At 37.4% G+C, this 27,808-nt stretch overlaps 1 protein-coding gene across 1 annotated transcript; it reads right to left on the minus strand.

Moving 5' to 3' along the window:
• Positions 1-1,463: 1,463 nt before the first annotated feature.
• Positions 1,464-15,421, minus strand: mfsd2ab (MFSD2 lysolipid transporter A, lysophospholipid b). Its single transcript, XM_060897554.1, has 14 exons — positions 15,190-15,421; positions 13,452-13,577; positions 10,712-10,836; positions 8,165-8,288; positions 7,954-8,032; positions 6,851-7,017; positions 6,643-6,733; positions 5,896-6,014; positions 5,626-5,709; positions 4,818-4,901; positions 4,531-4,643; positions 4,300-4,443; positions 3,533-3,709; positions 1,464-3,040 (listed from the first exon to the last, which is right to left on the minus strand). Exons 1-14 carry the CDS (start codon positions 15,274-15,276, stop codon positions 2,986-2,988), a joined length of 1,575 nt encoding a protein of 524 aa, XP_060753537.1. The 5' UTR covers positions 15,277-15,421; the 3' UTR covers positions 1,464-2,985.
• Between the last annotated feature and the right edge of the window lie 12,387 nt (positions 15,422-27,808).

Below are 27,808 nucleotides of genomic sequence, written 5' to 3' on the forward strand. Positions count from 1 at the left end.
TCACACATGAGTTTGGGTTGAACACACATCAGAATCAGAATCATAATCAGGTTTATTGGCCAAGTGTGTTGACACAAGGAATTTGGTTCTAGCTGTTTGTGACTCTCAAAAGTACAGACATAAATAACACTATACTATACAAGATAATACAGACTTTACAAGACAATGCAGATGTGATACAATAGACATTATGAGTATTAAATATGAATACAGAATATATGACTAATCAGTTATGTACATAAAGTGTGGGAAGTGCAAATAACAATATTGTGCAATATTATGCTTTTTGTACTATATACAGCAGCAGTAGTGTGTGTAACATACATGGATGATGTGATGACTGACAGTTCTGATAATGCAGTACTTATGCTATGAAGAAGGGAATATAATTATGGTGAGTTGTTAATCAGGGTGATTGCATGAGGAAAGAAACTGTTCCTGTGTCTGGCAGTTTTAGTAAGCAAAGTTCTGTAGCGCCTGCCAGAAGGGAGGAGCTGAAAGAGGTTGTGTCGAGGGTGTGAAGGGTCAGTGGTGATCTTTACTGCTCCTCTACTGGTCCTTTTTGATGATGGAGTTTATGTTGCAGTCCCATTTCAGGTATTGGGAAATGGTAGTGCCCAGAAACTTGAAGGCCTCCACAGATGACACCAGGCTGTTGGATATTGTGAGGGGGTGTAGTGTTGAGGGGTCGTTCCTAAAGTACACGATCATCTCCACAGTTTTGAGGGTGTTTAGCTCTAGACTGTAGACCAGACTGTAGACCATAGCACCAGCCGCTTCACCTCCTACCGGTATGCAGACTCGTCACCATCTAGGATGAGACCGATGAGCGTAGTACCATCTGCAAATTTCAGGAGTTTAACAGTTTGGTCACTTGAAGTGCAGTCATTAGTGTATAGGGAGAATAGAAGTGGGGAGAGGACACATCCCTCAGGAGCGCCAGTGCTGATTGTCCGAATGCTGGAGGTGACACCTCCCAGTCTCCCCTGTTGTTTCCTGCCTATCAGGAAGCTGGTGATCCACTGACAGATGGAAGGGGGTATAATGAGCCTTAGTGACATGGGTTTGAGTTGAACACACATGGGTTTCGGTTGACTACAATGTAGAATCTCACATTGATAGCGATAGATCAAAATGTAATTCTATGTCTAGGCACAGACAAAGTCTTTTCATTTTTGTTCTTTTTTTTTAATGAAATTTTGGAATAATTTCTGAACATTATAACAATAAATCAATCTATGTTGATTGAAATATTCAGCAGACAAAAAGCATCAAAATTTTGAAATCTTTTAAAGTCAGATTTCTTAGACTACAATGAATGCATGCCATATGGTATACAAAAAGAAAAAGAAAATGAGGGTTATGGTTAGAATTTGAATAACAAAATCTCCAGACATGACTCAAAGAATAAAGATAGCAGGAAAAAACACTGAGCCATTCAAAAAGATCACACAATGCAAAGCTAAAGACAATGAGCATTTATTAAACAAATCAGATTTAATCAGCTTTTAAATAACAAGACAAAAGTGTCCTTTTTCCAACAATCATTAACACTTAATATTGAAACACTGTACAAACATTATCTACATATGTACACATAAATATGTACAGCAACAGTCCTTAGTGGAATTGCTTCTGGCAGTAAACCAGTAGAATGGCAGTAATCTCAGCAGAAATAACAAAAAAAAACCCTTCAAGAGATTCTGCAACATTTGTAGATACATTATATATGTATGACATATGACAACATATACAAACGTATATTCACAAGTCATCTTAGGTCTGAAGAGATGACATGCAAAAAAAAAAAAAAATTATATATATCATATATATATATATATATATGATGGTTTTCATTTTCATTTACAAACCACTTTCAGATTAATACATACGGTCATCCACTATGACGACACTTAAATAAAAACCCTAGTGCTTCCCTTATGCCATCTTTTGTAGAGGCAGCAGATTCACATATAAATTAAGGACAAACACTGAAACAGTGATGTAACACCATAAGAATCTTAAATGTGGATACATCAATTAGCTCCAAAAACCTTTCACTGCCCTTTAAAGAGTTACATAAAAGTTGACATGGCCAAACCAACATAATATTAAAAATATTAAATAATTAGAGCTTCGTTCTCCTCATATTGGAGATTGTAGACGATGCAGGACCAACACCATCCATGTCGATAAATTAATATTCAACACCCTGGTAAACCAAATGGAACGAATCTGCTAATAATAACTGTGCAAATACTAGAACTGTGCTACTGACAGTGATGTTTAAACGTTTCTTTTGTTTAACACAATTAAAGGATCAAAAGTTAGACGGATACTGTATTCTGTGTGGAGAAATAGAAGGAAAATGGATTGGGGATATGAATTAAATACGCAGATCTTCCTATGCATGTACATGCTCATGTCACATGTCACACGCGGCACACATGTACATGCACACTTGTAAATTCACACATAGCACACACACGTGTAAATGCACACATGGCACACACACGTACATGCACACATGGCACACACACACACGTACATGCACACATGGCACACACGCACACACTGAATTATTCTGTGCACTGTAATAAAGCAGTGTAGTATACTGCTTATGTTTTGCAACACAACAAAAGTATGAACATGTATAAAAATGTTTAGTGTAGTGTGAGTGCTTTGTGCTTTTCAAGTTCAGGACATGTCTTACTTCCATTCTAGAGAGTAGCACTAACATTGGCAACATAAACTAAAAATGCGTATGCTCTGAGCACAGGTCAAGTGTTTTGTGCTTGTTCTATGGGGAACAAATTGAGTCTGCTTTCAGACACTTCCAGATCATCCACTCGAGGTTTCTAACGATTTAGATGTCACAAAACACAATAGGGTAAACACGATTGGCCTGAATGCCTCCGAGGGCATTTCTCTGAGGGTCCCTTATTTGGTCGTCCAATTTGAAGCCCTCTTTAGAGTTCTGTGATGTTACAGCACATTGACCAGCTCAGATTCTGACAACTCTGCATCTGATTCCAGCTCCCTAGAGCAAGAGAAAGGGAAACAGTCAGATAAAGTTCATAGTGTTTAAAATGTGCAAAATGGGGAATCTTTTTAGGTCCTACGACTGAAAGCTCATTATAGTTCCAATCTTTCTAAGGTCTAAGGGTTCTTTCTCACTTGGCTTAATTTTTTAGACCAAAAAAAAAAAAAAAGCTATCCAGAGCTGCATCCTTACACAATATTACAGGCAAGCTGTAATCATCTCATCAACATTAAATCTTTTTAACTCTGGTAATGAGGAGGTGCATTCACCTTATAGTGGAACATCACTTTGCATACCAGTCAAAGCCGCTAAAACTCTTTTTTTCTATGCTCTATATCATCAATGAGCTTGATGTTATTTATAAAAAGTCCTCACTTTTTAAAAATGACTGCATACATCAATCATGAGGGGAAAAAAAGCAAGTGTCATGTATACAGTGGAGCCTTAAAAAAAGGTCCAATATCAAAGGTGTGTGTGTGTGTGTTTTACCTTTGCTCGTTGAGAAGTTTGCGGTTTCCCTGCCGCCTCACCTCGTCAATAGGATAAGAGATAAATATGATCAGTCCGATGATGATTAGTACAATTGGAGCAGCAGAGACCAGAATCTTCAGTGTAATATCCACCGCAGCTGGTTGTGTGCAGCCTCTTGTTACGTAACCTGCAAAACTATATGGAAATTGTTTTAGAAAGATTAGTTACATGTTCATGCTCATCCAGTTTAAACTAATCTGATAATCTGATGACAAACAGTTCATGTGAAAAATGTCAGATTGTAAGAAGATAATTTTTCTATAATCAGTGTCCTGATTTGGCCCCAGGAAGAATAGAATATGGATGATGGAGATCCATGCGATTTTATTCTAAGTCAGCAAAAGACAAAACAATCCAGCAGAAGTTTGGGATTTTCCTGCTTAAAGACTTCTAGTAAAATGGCATGTTAATAAGTGAAACTACGAGTAGTTGACTGGTACCTGGGAACCCTCCATTTTTGACATTAAACTGGCTTAATAAATGTATGAGATCTAATGTGCATGTTTATCACCTTATTATTAAGGTCTAAATTCATCTGCCAAGATTTCATTATCCAGAAGAGGTTGCATGTTAATGTAACTGAGCCTAAAACAATCACATAGCCTATCAGAGCAAAATGTGCTATAAAAGGCTTAAGCTCCCTGTAAAATCTCATTCCAAAGGCCCATGCAGGCAGAGAATATTAGCAAGAATTGTTTGGCATGTGTGACTGAAGACTGACTCACTCGAGGCTTAGAGTTGAAATTCCTAAAGAAACTCCAGAGGCAAACTTCGTGAAGAACACGTAGAAGGAGTAGAAGATGGCTTCGTGACCCTGAGATTCAGGATTCAGAACTTTGAAGTCATCAACCACATCAGGAAGCATAGACCTGCATACACACATATACATGTACAAGTTAGATTCCCAACGCAGTGCTGGTCAGTGACCAGTGGTTCTCTTACTGACCGACACTCACCAGGGGAGGAGAAAGGCGGCAGCGATGCTGACTCCAGAAGCAAAGGCAATAATGTAGGTCACAATGAGATTACTCTTCAACAGGACCACTGTGATCAAGAATGGAATCACGATCTGCAAGCATTACAAAGATGAGCATTGAGAATTATTACATCCATCACCTACAGTACTATGAGCGCTAGACAGAAAGTCTTCAACTGCATTATAAATAATTTCGTCCAAAAACTGCTCTCCATTTTTAAACACTGCTACAAGTCACACCTCTTAAATGGTCCTGCTAATACTTACTGTAGTCCCAACATAGACGGCTGTTTTCTTGCCAAATCGGGTAAGGAACCACTGCCAGAAAGGGATGGTGAGAGTGGCAGAGAGCTAGAGACAAAATAGATTAGAACAGATTAGAACAAGTCAAGGTTAAGACTTTTCATTTCACAATTCATCCTTTTACTCTGAAGAGCTTTATAACTGCCTTTTCATACCAGTAAAGCCACAGGAAAGGAGTAATTATATAGTGAGGTTACTACACAAAAACTGGCACCTCATTCATAGTGAAATTGAGCCCAGGATCAGTCTGTACATGTCTTTTAACCTAATCCTTTGTTTAAAAAAACAAAAAAAAAAACAAAAACAACCTGTGTGGCTATTCAACATGTAGCATGCATTTTGCAGGTTTTCTGTGAATCCAAATCCTGTGCTGAAACATTATGCTGTTAAATAGCATTAAATGAGAGAGTCTTTAAGCAAGTTGTCACTTGTAGCAACTAGTTAAACCTGATGCATCAATGTGGGGTTGTTTTATTGCACTTTGAGATAGTCTATCTTTTAATAGGGATTAGAGCTGAATAAATATCCTTAAACATTACCAGATAAGTCATTTTTTCATATACATAATGTGACTTTTGTATTGTGTTAAACACTCTGTTGACACTCATTTATCAATCCGAAAGTAATTTACCAAATAAAAGTTGACCTTTTTGAGTCTGAATGGATTCTATTTGTTTACTCTATGAGCTAATAAAATGCCATGTCCTCAGCTTCCTCCACAAGATGGTCACAAAGCTGGATGTTGTGCTATAATCTTTAGAAGAACACTTACCATGACAACCAGCAGGACATTCTGAAAATCATCTCTGTAGCCCAGGGTGTAGGAACAGAACAGAGCAAAATTGCCCTCCAAGAGCTGCACAAAGAAACATTGAGTTATAAAAAAAAAAAAAAAAAAAAAAAAAAACACTGTGCAAATCCTAATAAAATAAAACAAACCACAAGCCAAAGATAGCTAAGACTAGCCGTGGTGGCCCAAAAAGTGGCTGAACTTAAACCCGCAAAAACAAACACCCTCCTGTAAAACAGGCATAGCACTCACCATGAAAGCCAGAGAGGTGAAGAGGAAGCCCATCACCAGCTTGGCGTACGGACCATGGCCCATCACTAGACGGATACCCCGGAAGAAGGACATTCGCTCGGATCGTACCTTTGAGGCTTCTATCAAAACAAAACAAAATATTTTAGAGGCTGAGGTATTGGTCATGTTAAATGAAATTCATGTCAAATGTAAAGGAGTCATGGAGCTACTGTGAACATTTCAACACAAGCTCATCCAAACTCTGTGAACAGCATGTGAATTGTTCAAGAGTCAACACTCATGACTGCGGATACTGTATACAGTTCCTGTTGTGTGCTTTCCTCTGCTCTGGGCTGAAACTGCTCTACAAATACTACTTTGTTAAAAAGTTTTTTTTTTCCCCCTGCAAAATATGCCCAAATAAACTAACAAACTGCAGCACTATCTATTAAAGTGGACCCCTGTTTCAGATGCATCTGTGTCACTGGTGTAAAAGAACTCCTCTCGGTTTACCCAGTGCCATTCCCAAGCCCCTAAACCTGACTGAGTGCCAGCCTCAGAGTAACCTGAGAGCTGTGGAAAAGAGTCCACTAAACAGAATATGCGACATGAATTAAACCAACCTGATCCCTTGTGCATTACACAAGGATGTGTGACTAACTCTCTGTGGAAACCAGCTTTGTTAGTATCCAAATAATATCAGGGTGTGGACAGGTACAATGAAGGTGTCATAATTCTATGGAAACATCAACAAAAATTTTGGCTCACCTTTGCGTTCCTTCACTCCAAGGAACAGTGTGATGGCACAGAGGATGTACATGGCACAAATAACTCCTGAGGCAATCATGTAAGCCTGTCTCTGAGAAAAGAATATGAGTGGGGTAACGTGTTAAACACTCGCAAGCAAGAATAGATTCTCTTTAAATACATTTACTCCTAAAACATCATAGCAATCACTCAGATGTCAGAAACTTACTGTGTCTTCAAGGGAAATTGTTTGGTTGCTGTTGAGCTCAGATCCAAAATTCGGGGAAGTGGAGTTGAGATCATTTCCAACCGGTATGCAGGGCGCATTGGCCATCCCCACAATCTGACCTTGTATTCCAGTGCCAATGACAGTTCCCAAAACCTCCACAGTCATACCTGAATAGGAAAATGGCAATGATGAGGCTTGTTTGGAACATAAATCTCATTATCACAGTATACTGTGTATCACATTCAGAATGTGTGCTCATTCTAATAGTGCTTAATGTTAGCATCCCTATAATAAAAAATTTAATAAGTATTATTTTGGGAATCCTCTGGAATATTAATTAGCATATAGAACAAAACTTTAGAAACTTCAACACACTATGATTCTGTATCACAAGATGATGAAAATGGTCAGTTGTTCATCAATGTTGAGAGACCTCACATTTTTTTCAGCTACCAGTTTTCACATGAGGCTAAATTCTAAATGCTGCCCTGTTTACTATAAATAACCAATGTAGGGAGCATAGCAAAAGGCTCTTGTCGAAGTGTACTTGCATCTGCTCAAGAGAACATCGTTTGAGATTTAAAAGCAATACTCTCTTAAGTATGTGTGGAAAACTTAAATACTACTATTTAATGTAAGATTTTTGCATTATTATTACTACTCTTATTATTGCTACTTTAATTATAATTGTATTATTATTAAATAAAAATAATTAAACATTTACAAATTTGAATATTTAAACATTTTAAAAGCAATAAAAATATATATATATATATATATATATATATATATATATATATATATATATATATATATATATATATATATATATATATATATATAAAAGAAATAAATTCCATGCTTTTACAAGTGATATTTAACCAGAATGTTCAGAAAACACACATTTCAATAGCTGAATAACAGAAAAATGTGAAATCTTAAACTTCTAAATGTGGTTGTGCTCTGAAATGCATCAAACGTGTTCTAACCTCATTCATTCAGCCTAATATTTAATGACGAATAAAAGCATGGGCGGCTTCCTGAATCTTAAATGTTTAAGGGTGACTCATTCCTTACTGTTAATGGCACCTTGAAATACTTACGATAGGCGGTGGCTGAATCTCTCTCCTTCTGCTCTGAACTGATGAACATGGTGAGGGCTGAGTATGGCACATGGAAGCACTGCAATGGAACAAAAAGAAAAAAAAAAGAAGAAAAATGAGATAAAGGTTAGCTCACACACACTTGCACTACAGGTAGTTTGCATGCAGAGGAATAACATAACATAACATAACATAACAAGCTGATCCATACCGTTTGCAGAGACTGGAAGAGGCAGTAGAATACGAGGTACCAGAGGACTTTACCCTGATCCACAGGAGGCACGTACCAGATGAGAAAGTAAGATATTACTGCAAAGGGAGTAGACAGAATAATCCTGCAAAGAAATGGATATGAGAAAATTATGGCTTGGATTATGAATTATTTGAGCATTGCAATTCACATGCAACTTCAGACATATCTGGAGTTAACAGTCAAATTTAACTTCCAGGAGTTTAGGAAAATTCACACGATGTGCCCAGTATATCCAAAAATACCTGTCCTCAAAATCACATGACGCCAATGCGCAATCCTCTCCATTTTGTCATGTCCTGAATCTAGTCAGACTGTTACATAATCATGAACAGTAGCTGGACATTTCATTATGGGCAATGTTTTGGGCCACATCCTGTAATTGCTGCACATTTCCCTGATGTGTTACTCATCTAACATGAATGTACAGCACAGAAAGTAGGAATTGAACGGAAGGGAGGACACACCATGAGTCAAAAAAAAAAAAAAAAAAAAAAAAAAAAGTGGTAATAAACTGGTTTTGTGAACAGGTTTGTGACAATAACACTTCCATTGTTTATTTTCAACTTGGCTATATTAGGTCAGAGACGGAAAGCAACATACAAACCTATGACTCAATTGCTATAAATATATTTTCTTGGCTAATACACCCAGACAAAATAAACCACAATGACAGTGCTGCCTAGCATCTGTCCATTTCATGAGGATCCTACATCACTTTGAAAATAATACAAGCCTATGACAAGATTTAATATGTTGAGATATTGTCCCGACATGCTGTGTAAAATGTTAAATCCTAAAATTCCATATGAACCACACCCACATTCGTTTTCTTGTTCTGCTCTTTCAAGCAATTCCATTGCAGTATGTAGGTTGGAGCACAATAATGCATTATAGTGCTTTCTTTTTCAGTATTTCCTAACTAAATCCTTAAATAATACCAAGTATATAATAGATCCAGCCCTAAATAAAGGCACAAAACTGAATAATTGTCGCTACGGACACACTCTTGTTTGATGGCGAACATTTATGCGTCTTGTGAACTGAAGTAACCCTGTAAAGATACCCCTCCCTTTTGGAAGGCTTTGACTCTGATTGGACGAGAATCGGTGGTGTGTTGTATGGGCCACTCATGATGTTGGAATTTGAATATAGTGACAACACTCATCCCCCCTCCAGAGAATGAGTGAGTGTGTAAATCTCTCTGTCTCTCTCTGTAGTGTCTTGCATCAAGCACATGGCTTCTATTCATATCTATGTGGGAATATCTTATTTTCTTCTTTGCATATTAAATACATTACTAATGCTCTAACCAGAATGATTCACTCTTATTTAAACAAAATTCATGGGTACAATAAATGTGATCAGAAAAGAAATTGTGCTTTGAATCATCTTTTGGGAGCTTCAGGAAATCGTTCATTATTATTATTATTATTATTACGCCTGTTCATTCCTCCTGAGACATTTAGCACGTCAACAGCCAGTAAAGTGTTCCATGAGTCTGCTGATAAACCAGGCGTGTTTCTGTGGCTAGAATGAATCAGAGAGAGGGGGATGGGCGTTTTCTTAGGTCAGTGCCCTCACCAATAAATTGGCAGCAGCAATGTGGAAGCAGCATCAACAACCCAAGTGAATAACTCTGTCCTTGTCCAACTCAAAAACAACTTTTTAAATGTTCAGGGTTCATCCAAGGATTCTCCAAAACCAGTCGCTGAACTGCCTCAGGACTTTACTCACATTTTTGCACAAATGATTAGAAGTTAACAAGGTCTGTTTAACTACCAGATTTCCTTTTAGTGCACAGGAAAATGCTGTATTTAATCACTAAGCAATCTTCTCATGCGAGAATCAGGTGCAGCGATATTCTTTAGTGCCAAATGATCTGGCAGGACCCACTGACCTGGCAAAAACCTGTGAACTAAATCACTACTAAAAATCCTTTTCCTATCCCCAGGCCTACCAACTTTCCAATATATATAACTCAGCCCCTAATGAGCTTTTTAGACTTTTTCACACAGTCAACTCCAACAAGCGGACTTGGCAACTAAACTAACACTCCCATTACATTTAAAGACCACTGGAGCAAATGAATAAATGTCTTGTCTAACAGAATCATGTGAGAGGTCCTGCAATGCCACAGAGGTACAGCACATGCCCCAGATGCTCTCTCTTACTAAAATAGCCCCGTGGAGTTCTGTAATTCCCCACAGTGGATCAGGGGGTGTGTTAAACCAATCATTCAAAACTGAAAACACAAGCTTAACACATGGGGATTCTTCAAGAGACACCAGTTTGATTCAGGAAGAGAATTTTGAAGGGAAATTTGAATCTTATGTAGACAAAAAGTACGAAGTTTAGAAAAGTACCCAAGATATTTGAATAAAGCAGGGGTAATACATCTTTAATGGATTGCACATGTGGAAAACACTGTTGTACCAAGAATGACCTCAGAAAAGAAACACACAAAAATAATACTATTAAATAAATAAACAAATAAATAAATAATACCATGGCATCATTCTCCCAAATCTGGTCCACGGAGTCCGGCTGACCAGGAAACCCACAGTGGGGTCGGTGATGGCATCCCAGGCTCGCCCAACAAAAAGGATAATGGAGGCATAGAATGGATCCAACTAAAGAGCAGAGAGAGGAACAACCAAGCCCTCACATAAATGGAGCATTAAACATAAATATCTATAATCAAAACAGAAAGCACACTGATCATAATACAAAGAACATTAACCTGCTAATTTGGGAAGTATGTGCAATCAAGTATTAGTAAAGCAGGCACAGAATTATGCACAACATCCCACTATAACCCTGACTAGTATTTAACTGTTATTAGCATAAACAGCAAATACTTACATCAGTCTATATTGTAGTTCTTTCTCAACTCTAGCCAGATAAAAGCAGGTCTGACTGAAGTTATATAACCACACCTCTGTAAACAGCTAACGCTGTGGCTTTGATTAAGGTTTGATCAAATTTTTAAAGAAATTATCTGAAATTTCAACCGCCGTATATTTTTTGTTGTTGAAATTCCCATTCATGAATGATATAGGGCCTATTACCAACTGAAAATGATGAGATGTAATGCAAATGAGTGTCTGCTGATTATACAGAGAAACACCCTCAAGTTTTATATTCTCTCTCACTCATCTTCTACCGCTTATCCGAACTACCTCGGGTCACGGGGAGCCTGTGCCCATCTCAGGCGTCATCGGGCATCAAGGCAGGATACACCCTGGACGGAGTGCCAACCCATCGCAGGGCACACACACACACACACACACACACACACACACACACACACACACACACACACACACACACACACACACACACACACACACACACACACACACACACACACACACACACACACACACACACACACACACACACACACACACACACACACACACACACACACACACACACACACACACACACACACCGGACAATTTTCCAGAGATGCCAATCAACTTACCATGCATGTCTTTGGACCGGGGGAGGAAACCGGAGTACACGGAGGAAACCCCAGAGGCACGGGGAGAACATGCAAACTCCACACACACAAGGCGGAGGCGGGAATCGAACCCCCAACCCTGGAGGTGTGAGGCGAACGTGCTAACCACTAAGCCACCGTGCCCCCCAGTTTTATATTCTGAAATTGGATGCTGTATAAGTAGTTAAGAGAAATAAAGATACAGATTTAAAAAGAATTTCCTCAGCCATCAGCCTAAGGAAAAAAGGCGTCATATTTTGAGTTCTTGTATGTAAAAGGTTTAACAAGTTTAACAACCTGCATTCTACTTATATAGGCATTGCAACATTTTTGACTGAGCGCTGCATTGAGAGATATATGGTCCATAACAGATTATTAAAATTGTATCATTGTGTTTTACATTTTATTTTTTAAAAGTAGAACTTATTCGAGCACAAGGACTTATTTAAACAGAGATATGTACACCCACACACAAAGCGTTTCCCACGAACTATTTTGTATTAATACAAATGATGTGTTCATGGATTTTTCCTAGCACAGCATGGAATGACAAGGCTGTACAAGGCTGGAAAGGCAAATGAACCATAGTGACCGTTTTGTAAAGGTCAGAATGTACCCAAAGCACCACAGTAACCTTGAAGCATTTGTGTATTCCAACTCTTTGCCACTGTATTCAAGTCTTCAACGCCAAACTGACCGGACTGACTACATTTAAACATTTTGTTAGGACGGCATAATTAAGAGTTTCTCAATGTCCTGAATGAACAATCATAACTTGCCCTTTCAAGCAAGAGCTATTACATTTCCCCATGAGCCAGTATTGTTTGAGTGTAATCTGGCCAAGAAGCCTATAGTTAGTTCTATATCAATTTACTACATATTGATAGAATATAATTATTTAAATGTATTGCATTTCCAGCACAATGCCTCTATTGTGTGTTTGTGAAGTGGAGGTCACCTTCGTGTCAGTAGGGCAGAGGGGCGTTATTTGAACAAACTCACTTGCCCCAGAAAGTTAAAATACAAGCTCACAAATGGAGTATAATTACCACTGGGAAGTTCAGAAGTCCATTAAGAATAAAGGAGGTGTACTGGGAACAGACTATCGTATTTTGGCTTTGTATCATAAATGTGTAACTTCCTTGTTATAGTATTAGCACATGCACTAAAATATTGCAAATGCAAATCATAGCTTGTCGGCCAAAATGCTGAGCTCATTGACTGCCCTTTATGGAAACGTCACAAACATTTCATGTGATTAGGTGTGTGACAATACGTGGTCCTGTTTGTAATACCACACCTTAGTGTGTAAAAAATTATTATTGTGAAATTATATAACAGTGAAATTATTCGTGCCAGAAAAATTTAGAAAAATTCACGAGATTCAAGAGATGAGATGGGCATGTGGTAGCCTTGCGGTTATGGTGTTGGGCTACCAATCAGAAGGTTGTGAGTTCGATCCCAGGTAAACCAAGCTGCCACTGTTGGGCCCCTGAGCAAGGCCCTTAACCCTCAATTGCTCAGTTGTATAAAAATTAAATAATGAAAGTTGCTCTGGATAAGGGCGTCTGCCAAATGCTGGAAATGTAAATGAACGTTTTTCTAGCTATGGCGACTGACAAAGTGAATTCACTTTAATGCTCCTCAGCACTTCCACATCCATACAAAGTAGCTCATGGAGATGCATCGATTCTCTTTGGAGTAATGAATAACCAAGCTTTAAAGGAGCATTTAACTCACCAGAGCAACATCCAGGAGATAGATCTGGAGGAAAAAACCCAAGGCACATCCTGTGATCTGATAAGGCGCTCCTCCTACAGCATAACATAGCTTATTGCACAGTGATAAAGGTCTTTTCTCCTCCCCCTGAAAAAAACAAAAACATCACATTTCAAATAAATTTCAAGTCTGAATGAAAGAATCAAAAATGTACACAAAAGCCTCAAAAACACATTGTGGGAAAGAACTATACACAATTATAATTCTGGGTGTATTAATGATTGTTAAGAGCTTGGTTTGCCATTAAAAACACATCAGCACCCTGTGGATCAGTACTATAACTTGTGAGCTGAAACGCAATTTTCTGACCTCAAACTGACTAGCAAACATCTCACACTGTCATACAATACTCAAATAGAAACACCCCCCCCATGGGGACACAGCCCATCGAGATGCAGGGTCAAGTGCAGGCTGACAAAACAGGTGTAGGTGGAACAACATGTTGAAAAAACATATCAGGATATCATGTTTGTAAAAACTATAAAGTCTTCAAGGATCTTTAAGGTCTGAATCAGACCCATCATTCAAAAGGAAGCCATGAACCAGTGAACTACCTCACGTTCTTATACGTAAAGAGTTTCAACACAGTATTTGGCAACGTTCATCCTTCTACGTTGACAGCTGTGTTTTCACACTGGATATTCGTCACTTCGGTTTAATGACCACAATAGATTATGAAAAATAAAATATCAGTGATCAACCAGAAAAACCTGAATGTTAATGGAAAAGTAGATTATTTTGTCTTTAACCACCAAAAATACAGCACCATCCTCCAGAGGACGCCTCTTCTTATTTATCTGACCATGAACCTCCAAGTGTGAAGTCTGAAGCGATGAGACGTCTGAAGCACGTCTACGGCGATGTCAGTGATGCAAAACTCACAAGTACTTGCAGGTGATTCACTAATATTTTCACAAATCACAGTTGCACAATATATATTACACACAACCTTCACCACGGTGTGTGAACAAGGGCAAACTCGAAACTTGTTCAACTCATGCTGATAAACTTGGAGAGGGAATTTTAACACAATCTCAATTATGTGGAAAGGTTTAATCACGTGCTGCCACACCTTATAAATAAATAAATAAATAAATAAATAAATAGTTTCGCCTTCCTGCCCGACTCGGGATTAAAAGGGAAACACGCAGGTTTGGTGACGTGATCACGAGCCCTTGGAGTATATGACACGTCGCATACAGTACCATGCCTGCCCACCCACATCTGTATATAGACACAGATCATCACATGGTTCTCTTTCTATATACACACACTCACGTGTTTATCCTTATAAATGAGCTGGGTTACATCTAAACTATTTAAATAATAAATAAATAAAACCCTGAAAATAAATAAATAAATACACCGGTTTATTGACGGAGATAAAAAAAAAAACGCGGTACTTTTAAACTTCAAACCCACAGTGATCACATAAATAAATAAATAAATAAATAAATAAATAAATAAATAAAATCAGACCCGTTTTAAACCCTGATTGGATCTGTATTAAGAACAAGTACTTTTTGTTACCAATGTAAATTAAAAGCATGTAGAGTCTCTAGACTAAACCCACGCCCATAGAGACACAGCTGGTAAATTAATCCCACACTGGAGTCTTTCCTGTTATATAAAACAGAGGATTTTGACTCAGAATGACGTTATTAATGGATGTTTATGTAGATGTGGTGTATAAACGTACCTTAGAAGCGGTTATGACTTCATTATCATCGCGTTTCCTCAGCAGACTGGAGTTAGAGTACTGTTCAGCTCCTTCTCCTTTAGCCATCTCCCAGTCACTTCTCTATAAACACACAACGGTGCTATAAAAGATATAAAAGTGCTAAAGCTGCTCCGTGTTGTGTGTTTACTTTCAGTCTAATTCTCCTGTGAATGGCGTTTGTAACGTACTACACGTTAAACTGTACGCCTCTGAAAGCCGGCTAATTGAAATACACAGTACTCGCCTCCTTTTTTCCATTTATGGGCGTGGCTCCGCCCATCTGGAGTCGCCTCATGCTTTGTAACGAATCGTCACGGAGGCTCGGCATCCGGAAAGGGTTTTACACAGCTTTCACGTGACAAACGTGGGGGCGTCATCCACTTACCGGAAAATGTAGTCTGTGGTATTACTGTGAGAATCGGTTCACTGGTGCAGTTATATCTGGAGAAGTACGCGCGCGCGCGTGTGTGTGTGTGTGTGTGTATATATATATATGTATGAATGTATGTATGTATGTACATATATGTGTGCATGGATGTGTGTATGTATGTATGTATGTATGTGTGTGTGTGTGTGTGTGTGTGTGTGTGTGTGTATGTGTGTGTGTGTGTATGTATGTATGTACTGTATGTACTGTATGTATGTACATATAATCTGTATATATCTGTTGATCCTTGACTGGCATCTGGGTGTGCCCTATTTGTTTTTTATTTGTATGTTCATCAAATTATCTTTTTTCTTCAGTAATTATTTTAATTGAGAAATATTCTATTACAATCACTTTACACTCACATGTTTATGGCCCTTTGTTTGTTTAGTTTTTCGTTCTTTCTTTTCTTTTTTTTCTTTTTGCCATGCCCTTACATAGGGTCATGTTTAAAGTAGACTGTCTGTTTACTTTTTTAACTAACATTTGTTTGTACGATAGTCAAACTCCAAATACATTTATCTATAACCATATTTAAGCATGACACTGACTGAAAGGTCATTCCCAAAAGTCAGGGTTATTATAGTTCAGAAAAGCATCATATCATTAAACATCTAAAAATGAAATTCACAGTTTCACTGAATTTCACAGAAATTAAAATTGGCAACACATTCCTGAATTACTAGCTAATATACTAGATATTGTAATGCTAGTAAAAAAGTTAGTGATGTCCAGAAGGCAGTGATAAACATCAGTTATTACAGATGTTCATATCAAAAATTTTTTAATTCCATCCATTTATTAGGTTTACCCACCATAGTGGCCAGTAACTGATCTTTTTAAAGTAGACATTAAAGTATATTTGAGAGAGTACATATTAAGTATATCTGTTTCAATCTAATATTTAATATCTTTTGAATTTTTGTACTTAATCTTTTAATTTTTTCTAAATGTACAAACACAAAATACAAAATAAGTCCTTGGGTTTTATTAGTCTTAGCCACAGCAAGAAGTTTATGTGTCCATGTTTTAGTTACGTACATAATTTGAATGGCTGCCAGCAAAGCCTAGATGTCCACGTGGAGCCGGCAATATTTACTCTCTCAGAGTTAAGATTCAATGTCATGCAAGAGACAGGATCATGAGTCAATTTCATACAGACCAAATGTGTGCCAACTGGAGATAAGATAAGTTTATTTAGAGTGGCTGTTAGTGTTGATACTGATAATATTTGGTCATAATATTGCCTCACTGTCTTCAGTATTTGTTTACTAATCTGGATTGCTTAAGAAAAGACAGCCTTTAAAAACTGAATTGTTAATAAATGCCACTTATCCTGGTTTAATTGCCCTGACAGATGCCATAAGGTGTTAGTCCAGGTTACTGTAAACTGCAGTAGCACTTACTGTAGATCAGCATCACCTGACACCATGAGTTAGAGTTAAGAAGAGCTTATGGATGGGTGGTATAAAACAGTGCTATGTGTTCTGATCTGGAGCATACAGGGAGCTGACTATCTCATAAAAAGTTATTTTATACTAGCAGTTACGTTTGGTCAATGTCCTATAGTAACTCTTAGGTTATGGGGCTCACATCTGTTGGTCAGTTTCATTCTACTTTTGTAAGTATTATGCTGGGAAACATGAAAGCATCAGAGTTTCATGCTAGACCAGTTTACCAAGAGAAAAGATAGGATCTAAAGAGCTTTACTTTATTATATCATATATGACAATGAACTGTAATAGCATTCTTGTTCTACATGAAGCCAGAAAAATTCCCAGTAATGCAACTATTATTAGTCTTTGAGTCTTTTTTTTTCTTTGTTTAGATATGAACACAAAACATGCAATAGAAAAAAGAAATTAGAATTTAGAATTTCTTAGGCTTGTCCATGAAAAAAGCTTTCACATCCAAGTGCTATTATAATAGCTAGTGCAAAGGTTATACACTCTCTCTCTTTGTGTGTTTGTGTGTGTATGTGTGTGTATGTGTGTGTGTGTGTGTGTGTATGCTTGTCCATGCAATTACACTCTCTCACTCTCTCACTCATTTTCTACCGCTTATCCGAACTACCTCGGGTCACGGGGAGCCTGTGCCTATCTCAGGAGACATCGGGCATCAAGGCAGGATACACCCTGGACGGAGTGCCAACCCATCACAGGGCGCACACACACACACTCTCATTCACTCACGCAATCACACACTACGGACAATTTTCCAGAGATGCCAATCAACCTACCATGCATGTCTTTGGACCGGGGGAGGAAACCGGAGTACCCGGAGGAAACCCCCGAGGCGCGGGGAGAACATGCAAACTCCACACACACAAGGTGGAGGCGGGAATCGAACCCCCAACCCTGGAGGTGTGAGGCGAACGTGCTAACCACTAAGCCACCGTGCCCCCCCGCAATTACATGTATTCTTTATTAATCTCTTGATTCAATTAAAGCATATTAAACTAATAGGCATGTAAAAATAATATAGGTAGGAATGGTACAGTTAAGTGCAAATGTTTTTTTTTATCTTATTAAAACACATTAAATGGAATGATTAAGAGAAAGTTCATTGTAATGCTGTTAAAGATGTAAAATAGTTTAAATAAATTAATGAGGAAAAATCATGTAAATAGATGATCCTCTTGACCCGCATCCCTGATGTGACATTTGATTTTATTTGATCAGAATAATGGGGACACAGTGGCTTAGTGGTTAGGAAGGAAGCGGTCAACGTAAAACGTGTGTGCGTGTGTGAAAACATGCAGAAACAAACTATTTCACCTGCATTGCCGATGGTTGATTCTGACATGTTTGTGTTGCTAACTAACGCGTCCCGCTGCTGAGATTGAGTATGTTAACGTGACGAGACTGCACAACTACGTTTGATTGGTAAAACACAGTCACGTGGTAGAGCCTTAGCGGAAGTTTCTCTCTCTGTCAAAATAAAACATTAAAATTGATGCGTAGAATTCCAAAGAGGTAAAAAGAAAAGTAACGAGCTCATTGTAGCCTAATGTAGCGGAGTAAGAGTACAGTTTCTTCTTCACAAATCTACTCAAGTAAAAGTAAAAAGTATAATGATTTAAAATTACTCCTAGAAGTATAATTTTTTCAAAAACTTGAAGCTAAAAATTTTTATAATTTTTTCAAAAACTTACTCAAGTAAATGTAACGGAGTAAATGTAACTCGTTACTACCCACCTCTGCCTTTTTGTATGTAGTTCAAGATTAAGGAAATTATGTCTGGAATTGTAGACAAGCCATGAGAGATTTAAAAGTGAAACAAAATGAGTCCTGCAGGAGTTTGAGGCAGACCTGAAAATATACAGTAAATAATATCTGCAAGAAGACATATAAAAGCAGTAGAAAACATGTTTTTCTTTTATGGTTGTGTTTAACATTTCTGCAAGTTGAAATAGTACTGTTCAGAACAATTCTATATACATGTAATTACTACATATACTCATTAAATCAGGATCAACATTTTCTTGAGGCCTCTGAACAAGTCTCAGGCACTGAATATATCATTTACTTATCTATAATGTCTTAACAATAACAGTCATCTTTTATCACACAGTGATTTTTTGTGTTTGATTACAAGCGCATTGTATGCCAATGCACTTGTCAGGGGTAAAGCACAGCAGTGTGTGTGTGTGTCTGTGTCAAGAGAGCCAAGGGCCAACACTATACATAGACACACGTGTTATGGAAAGTCACGAGGAAAGCTTTGTGATACTGCATGTATGGTATGTACACCGTGTCCCTTCATGACCACATGGAAAGCACTGTGTGGGACAGTATGTACATATTGCTTTTCACTTAACAAAAAAAAATTAATGTCTATTCAACTATATTTATTTGGATTTGTTTAGTCTAAAGAGTTTTTTTATATAGAATTAGTAGCTCAAGATGTAGTAACCTAAAGGATCGGCGACACACCAAAACCACATTTTAAAAAAATTGTACTCAAAATAGGTCTAACATCCTTGAACAACAAGAACACAAACGCACATGAAAACAAAAGCACAGCAAAGTCCTTTGGACATAGAAAGCCTGCCCTTTCCTTTATCCAGAAAAGCAATGAGAAACAATTCAAATATCTCTAACAAGGCAGAAGAATGTGGACGCCTAAAAACCACACTCATGAAATCTTACCCAAAACTGTTGCTAAAAAGTTTAAATTACAATTATAATGACTATAATGTTGTATGCTGTAGCATTACGATGTCCCTTGACGGGAAGTCCCTAAAACTATGTTCCTGCACGACAAGGTGTGCAAAGGCCAGTGTAGAAGACCTCAAGTGGTCTGCACAGAGCCCTGAACTTCAAGACTACTGAAATCAATTAGGCTACCGATTGTGTTCCAGATCTTCTCATTTGATTTCACAAATTCTTTTGTCCCACAGTCACATTTCATTATCTAATGGGAAGCTTGTTATAGCAGCAAAATAAAGACTAACTCCATATTAATGGCCATGCAATATTACCTATGTGCAATATACATCTTTTTATACATTTTGTTTCGTATATGCTGTATATTATATTATCTCTATTCCTTTTTATATATTTGCATTTTCTTACTCTTTGCTGCTGTAACAGTGAAATTTCCCCATTGTGGGATAAATAAAGGTATATCTTATCTTATCTTATCTTATCTTATCTTATCTTATCTTATCTTATCTTATCTTATCTTATTGGGATGTTCAAGTGGTCAAGAGTCTAAATAGTCAAAAGTATGTAGACTCTTGACCACTTGAACATCCCAATACAAAACCATGGCCATTAATGTGGTCTCTAGTAAGGAGTTATACAATATCCTTAGATATCCTACATCCCGACATAGTCTACAACTGTAATTGTATACCTATATACAATAAGTGTAATTATATAGTAAACCTAATACCTAATATGATGGTGTATCTTTGAGGTTTAAAGACAGCTGCACATAACAAACCGGCACCTTATGGTATATTTGACACTAACTAGTCTGATGACACATTTTTATACATTAATCACATGCATGAGAATCTCAGGTGATGGGATCAAAGTACGACAGCATGTCCATGTGGCTGCAGGTCAAACAAACACCCATTGAGCCAGACTGGTACAGCCTAACCCAGCACAAACCAGTGATGTCACCATGTTTGTCAGTTTAATAACATGTCTCTAAAGATAAGAACTTTAATGTTTCATAATCATTTCATAATGGTTCACCTCCACTGAAGGATATCTCAATTATTCAAGTTTAGTACCTCTAGGTAACACTTTATGTAGATGTGTAGCTTGACCTGTGTATGGACTACTGAATCCTGTCAGATCAGTTTCTTTTGGGTTCTCCTTTTTTCCCCCCACCTCATAAAACATGTCAGTAAGCAAATATACTATATTAAATTGCCATTAGGTGTGTGTGTGTGTGTGTGTGTGTGTGTATGTGTGTGTGTGTGTGTGTGTGTGTAGCTGTGTATGATACTTTGTGATGGACAGGCCTGCCATATTCTCCCCTCATGCAGTCATTAGATTATTAGGTCCAATTCCACCCTGACCAGAACATTGCCGAGACTAAGGTGACTGAAGGTAAACTAATAGATGCTGCTATTTTGCACGTACCAGGATGTATGTTTGCTCTAACTGGGTGCCCTTTGATTCCTTGGATCAAATTCTGCCATGTCAAACACATACCCTTTTTTTGCCAAGTTGAGTATCTTACTGTCGCAGTGGATGTTGTGGCTTTGACCAACGATAACAGAGAGATAAATTTTGACTTCAGAAATGTTACAAGCGTTATCTTAAAAGTTAATCTGAGGCCAATTTTAAAGTTTTATATCTCTTCATGTGGAGTTCAAAGGGAGTTATTTCAAAGTGTGCTCATGCCATGCCATGGCATTCATACTGATAATGTCAAAAAAATTGTGTTGGTGCATGTTCAAGTTTAGACACGCTGTAGACCACACAGATTTTTCCTTCAGCAGAATTTAATTTGTTAGGGCCATACACAGCAGTCTACCAATACTATGCATCAGAAAGAGCATCCAGCATAAAACCTGTACCAAAATACAAAATATGTAGATTGGATAATCTCCTTTGGTGACTCATATTACATATTACACTACATTGAAATATGTATAATGTACTTTATTTTCTTTTTCATAAATCATGACATCTGATGAATTATACAACCTGAAATAATTAGTGTTGAAAGTGTCACGTTTTAATTCTTAGTAGCATGCTAACATTCTATGTGGATGCCTGGATGGAACTGGTGGGTGTTATTCTACTTTTGCCTCTCATGCTTTGGCCCGATGTTAACAACAACAACTAGGCTGCTTTCATAGTCATGAACATTTTGTCATGACCCTTGCAAGCAGATAAAGTGGATACAGACACAATTAACCAGCGTCCCATTCATCATGAATATAAATTTCACTAAACACTGTCAAAGGCATTTATAAGACTAGCATAGTTTGATTTCAGCGCTGAGATTATATTGTCCGACACGTTCATATAAGAGCCCTGGTTAATGACAATCGCAGTTCATGTTTGAGACACTATGGACATGCTCTTACTGTTACTTTTTGAAAGTGTAACCTATTACAAAATTCGCTTATTTAATAGTAACAGGAACTTTTTCAAACAAGACCACACAGAAATATGTATTCTATCATTTTGCACTAGTGACAGTTTAACAGAAGGATAGTTCTTGTTGTGTGTCCTGAGTTGTAATTAAAAGTAAAATGTTTTGTAGAAAGATCACAAATTGTTTGTAAATGTCATATCCTCTTTATCTTGAAGCCACAAAGATATCACCCACATCCTCTGGCACAGATAATACCCAGACATGTGCTCTGCTTATGTGCATGGCAACCGTTTCCTCGAATGGTGAAGTAGAAAAAGAAAAATCTACAACGTCTACACACAAGGTCTCCACACGCCTGTTAAACTGGCAGGTTTTTGTGATGCAAAAAATTAAACCAAGATCAATAACATCAGAGTTCATGTGTCACTGATTAGGGAAAAAGTTTATAGACATAGAAAGTTTATAGAGGTATAGAACTATCCTATACATCTAGATAATCTATAGTTTATTCTTACTGAGGGAAAGTTGTCAATAGCTCAAGTGGTTAAGGCTTTGGGTTGTTGATTGGCGTTCAAGCCCCATCTCTGCTAATCAGCCCCTGCATCTTGACTGACCCTGAACTCTGACCCCAACTTACAAAGTTAGGATATACAAAGACAGAATCTTACTGTGCTGTATATGTGACATTAGTAAAGTCTTCTTCTTCTTCTTCTTCTTCTTCTTCTTCTTCTTCTTCTTCTTCTTCTTCATTTACTTCAATCTAAGTTTCAGGACTTGTTCCATCAGTAAGGGCAAACATGTATGCATTGCTTAGAACATTCTGGTGCAGAATCATGACAGTTACACCAGTTCAGCAATAAGACACACAAAAGGAAGTTAGGCTGTTTAAACCACATTTGATTTCAGTTTGACGTGTCAGACAAAAACATCACGTTGTAGCACCCTCTTTTGGTGAATCACCAATATTGCCTGCAATATTTGAGAAAGCTAGCAGTGTCTACAAAAACACTCACAATCAATGATCTGTGCTCACAAAAACTCAAACATTTATATAGTAGCTGTGCTGAAATGAAATGAAATTTAAAATGTCCCACTCAGTTGAGTTCATTTGTACACCAGTCTTCACTGCAGTCTTGGAAAACAAGCATTTCATCTTTCTACATGGGAAGTCAAATCAAAATCAAATCAAAAACCTTCAATAATACAGAAGGCTGGATCTCATACTAATTATAGCCATTTTTAGGTTTGGAAGATAACAAAGGGCAGCATTTGCTATATAAAATACACAAAATGTCCCACAAACTGTAGCAAATAAATAGTCATTGTGCAGCTGGTTAAGCTGTTTTAGAGCTGTGATTGTACATAAGTTACAATAAGGCCACCACAATTTAAAAAAATAATAATAAATTAATTAATTAAAAAAAAAAAACAAATGAATAATAATAATAATAAGTATTATTATTATTATTATTAGTAGTAGTATTATATATATATATATTATTATATATATTATTATTGTTATTAATATAAGTATTATATATATATATATATATATATATATATATATATATATATATATATATATATATATATAATACTTATATTAATAACAATAATATATATATTTATTATTAACATTATGTATTTCTTTAGTTTTTTAATTCATTCACTCATCTTCTACCGCTTATCCGAACTACCTCGGGTCACGGGGAGCCTGTGCCTATCTCAGGCGTCATCGGGCATCAAGGCAGGATACACCCTGGACGCAGGGCACACACACACAAAAACAAAAGTGACAATTTTCCAGAGATGCCAATCAACATACCATGCATGTCTTTGGACCGGGGGAGGAAACCCCCGAGGCACGGGGAGAACATGCAAACTCCACACACACACACACGGTGGAGGTGGGAATCGAACCCCGACCCTGGAGGTGTGAGGAGAACGTGCTAACCACTAAGCCACCGTGCCCCCTTTAGTTTTATAATTATTATTTTTTTTTAATTTGTTAGGGTAGGGTTAGGTTTCAGCTGCTTTTGTTCTTTCAGCTGCTTCCTGTCTCGGGGTCTAATTAATATCGATTTCTCAGACTCTCAATATATTTCATTAGTATTTAATATATGCTGAAATTAAAGGCTTGTCTAATTTTACACTTTTGACTGCGCTTTTCTCTGAATAATTCACTGTTAATTGAGTAAGTCTTTTTTTAAGACGCCTTATCTATACTTTCACTTATGTATGAATTCTCGGTACTTTTCCTACCCCGTGAGTATTCAAGTTTTCCAAGAGTAATAAAAATGTGTGCTGTAATTCTGGGTATGGCCTGCAGATGGAGACATTGTGCTAGAATTGTCATTGTTGCGTTTATCAACGTCTCAGTGTACAAGCAGTGAGTATAGGAAGCTCAGAAGGCTTAAATGGTGTGATGTCTCACAACTTCATCGTGTTGAGGAGCTCAGTGTGGCCCAGACAAACTGATAGCATCACGCTGGTATCGCCAAGGCCTTACATTCCTTTACATTTTTTTGGGTACTGGGGTAAAGGTCAAACAATGATGCCCTTCCCACTTCCTCAGAAACACACCTGGACATTCAACACACACACACACACACACACACACACACACACACCACACATACACACAAACACACAGTCACACACACACACACACACACACACACACACACACACACACACACACACACACACACACACACACACACACACACACACCATCTCTTCAGACCCATCACTCATTTTGGTGCAACACTGTTGACTGTGAAACAGTGCAGATGGACCTTGCACAAGCTACAGTCTCGCACGAAAGATTCCGCACGAAAGTTTTACTGAGGTCTATTTACTTAACAATTTATCTACCTAATTAACTCTTAAACAAGTTAAAATATAGTACTGAGTGTATCAAAGGTACAAAGTTGTTTTTATATCTATAACTCATATCATTCAACAATTTTAAATGCTAATTGTATTTACCATGTACAGGACTAAAGCTTATTTCCCAGTAGTCTGTAGCTACACTCAGACATTTTATTAGATTATTTAATGATTAATAATAAAAGATTTTTGGTTTCAAATGATTACCGACATAATATTTATTGGTTGCCTCAAAGGAGCCACATGCATTAAAATTGTTAATTGATTAGTAATGTGTGTGAGGCGTTTTTAAGTAATTAAAAAAAATTGGGAACATTGATACCAAACAAACACACATTATATTTTTCTTGTATAATGCATGTACACAATTAAACATCCATTTGTATATTTCTAAAGTTATATTTCATTCAGCTATGAGAAAACTGCAGTAGGTGGCTGGCCTTAAAAATGTGTATTTATATATATATATATATGCACTGCAGGACTGAGCAGGAGTTACAATGGGAGTTCACATTTACTGACCAGATGCATTTAAAAATGACCATATTATCACTGAATATATATATATATATATATATATATATATATATATATATATATATATATATATATATAATGTAAACATGTAAACAGTAACACTCATGTAAAATGTGAACTCCCATTGTAACTCCTGCTCACCCCTGCAGTGTGTGACTCACCATAGTGAGCGTGATCAATAAAATAGCCTGGACCTCCCATGCTCTAAAACTGTAAGGCTGACCGTGGCAGTTCCTCTGGGGCAAATGCAGACTCAGCGGCTCTTTGAACTGAGCTGATGGACAGATGAGCCAGGCCAACTGTCCACAACGTCATGGAGTCAGTTTACAGAAGCCTGATAGCCTCCCTCAGGAGACAGGAACAAATGGACCACAAGAGCATGGTTCCTTTAGCACATGTTACAGGATATGTTGATATTAAACTCTCACATGCACATGCATGGGCACACTGCAGGGCATAAATTCACAGATTGTGGATATCAAAGTCTACAGATGGACTTCTTCTTTGTTCATGTTAAGGCTGTCAATTTAAATGTTTAATAAAAACTGCAGGACACATAAAAATTGCTTTTGTTTGCTCGAAAATATAAAAGACATCTTGGTTGCATACGTGTCTGTAGTGTTTATGAGGTCATATCTGTGCTCAGACTGAAGCACTCATAGGGTGAATTGTGTTAAAAGGAAATTAGGTCAACTTTATTGATTGTAATTGCCCTAATTGAAAAATCTGCTGTCCTTGTAGACTTTCATTGAAGGTTTAATTGTTTGAACTAGTATTATTCTTGACAATCATCAGACAAACTGAAGAACAAGCTTCCATGTTCACATGGAAACCTGATATGATTTGCCTTGGTTTTTAGGTATTACACTAACAAAATGTGAAATTCAGTAAAGCTGCACAGATTTTTTCTGAAGATTTGTTCAGCACAGAGATGCAAAAACTATTGGGATAAATGTTTTGAATTTGTAGATGGATGGATTTCCAATACAAATACACATCCACACACACTGAAAGGCAACAGCTGATTCTGTCCTCTCCTCTGAAAGCCTCTTTGTTTGGACCCAGGTCCAGTTGCTCAATGTTTTTTGTAGCACTTCGGCACTCCAGCTGCCCAAAGCGTAAGTATGCCGTACGTGTTGGGTAGTTTGGACATATGTTCCGGTAGTGTTACACCAGCATTTTGGCAACTGGCCTGAATCCATTAGCTTCACACTACGCTGCTGTCAGTCTCCAAGCTCTGTCACCTCGCTGTTCAAACAATGATCCATTCATCCCCTTGCTCCTAAACTGTATCCATGTAGAAGCCTCAGAACAGGACACCGAACTACAGTTTGTTATACTGAGGTTTTTGAGGACCTCGCAGTATGGGTGTTCTCTCCAGCATGAGAAAAATATTTAAGCTCTTTATTATTGACTTTAGCCTGTTTATAACTATCAGACAAAAAGAAAAGATGATCATTCATACAGATATTCATTCATTTTGCCAATACCATGCTTTGATGCCTAAACTTTTCAATATATCTCACCAAAACAGAGTGCATATTGCTTATTTTTTAATCTTCCCTGGGATCTCTTCCTGTAAAGGACACATAAAAGAGTATGTAATAAAGGATGTAGTAAATCAAATCTTCCTTTTTCACTTTATTGATCAGAAATATTGTTGAAAAAGACATTTTTCTGAAATTTTTCTGAAGCCATCACACATGCTTCTTTTGATCGTTTTCTGGAGGAACACCATGCAGCTCCAAAGTAGATTAAAGTTGAAAAATTTTAAGAAACTTCAGGTTCAGTAGCTCTACACAAATACTGTCCAAGATCCCACAAGATCTTATACAGTCTTAATGGAACCTCATGCACTATTTACATAATTTAGGTCGTATAAACCTGTCATTAATGAAAATACATTTTATTTCCTCACATTTCACCCTTTTGATTATATGTAGAACTCTTCTTTAATTCTGCAGCTAATTTGTGGTGAATTTGCGACTGACTGCGTCGGCTCAAGCGATTGATTTTTCAGAAGTGTCTCACTGTAGGAGGTGTCGCAGTGCAATTACGACAGCATTTTACAGCTTTCTAAACGAACAGAAGTAGTCTCTTCCCCGCCTTACCTCCACCCCCTTTTCCTGCTTAGGTCATGTAGACACTAATGGATGAGCAGTTTGTTCATTT

Source organism: Tachysurus vachellii, chromosome 21 (genome assembly GCF_030014155.1).
Source record: "Tachysurus vachellii isolate PV-2020 chromosome 21, HZAU_Pvac_v1, whole genome shotgun sequence".
Lineage (NCBI taxonomy): Eukaryota > Metazoa > Chordata > Actinopteri > Siluriformes > Bagridae > Tachysurus > Tachysurus vachellii.

What these genes read in the sequence shown, in the direction of transcription:
- mfsd2ab (XM_060897554.1), bottom strand. Translation starts at nt 15,276, where the DNA reads ATGGCTAAAGGAGAAGGAGCTGAACAGTACTCTAACTCCAGTCTGCTG. An exon ending in AAGTCATAACCGCTTCTAAG is followed by an intron (nt 13,578 to 15,189) that starts GTACGTTTATAC and finishes TGTTTTTTTCAG; the next exon opens with GGGGAGGAGAAAAGACCTTT. An exon ending in AAACTTCTCAACGAGCAAAG is followed by an intron (nt 3,041 to 3,532) that starts GTAAAACACACA and finishes CTCTTGCTCTAG; the next exon opens with GGAGCTGGAATCAGATGCAG.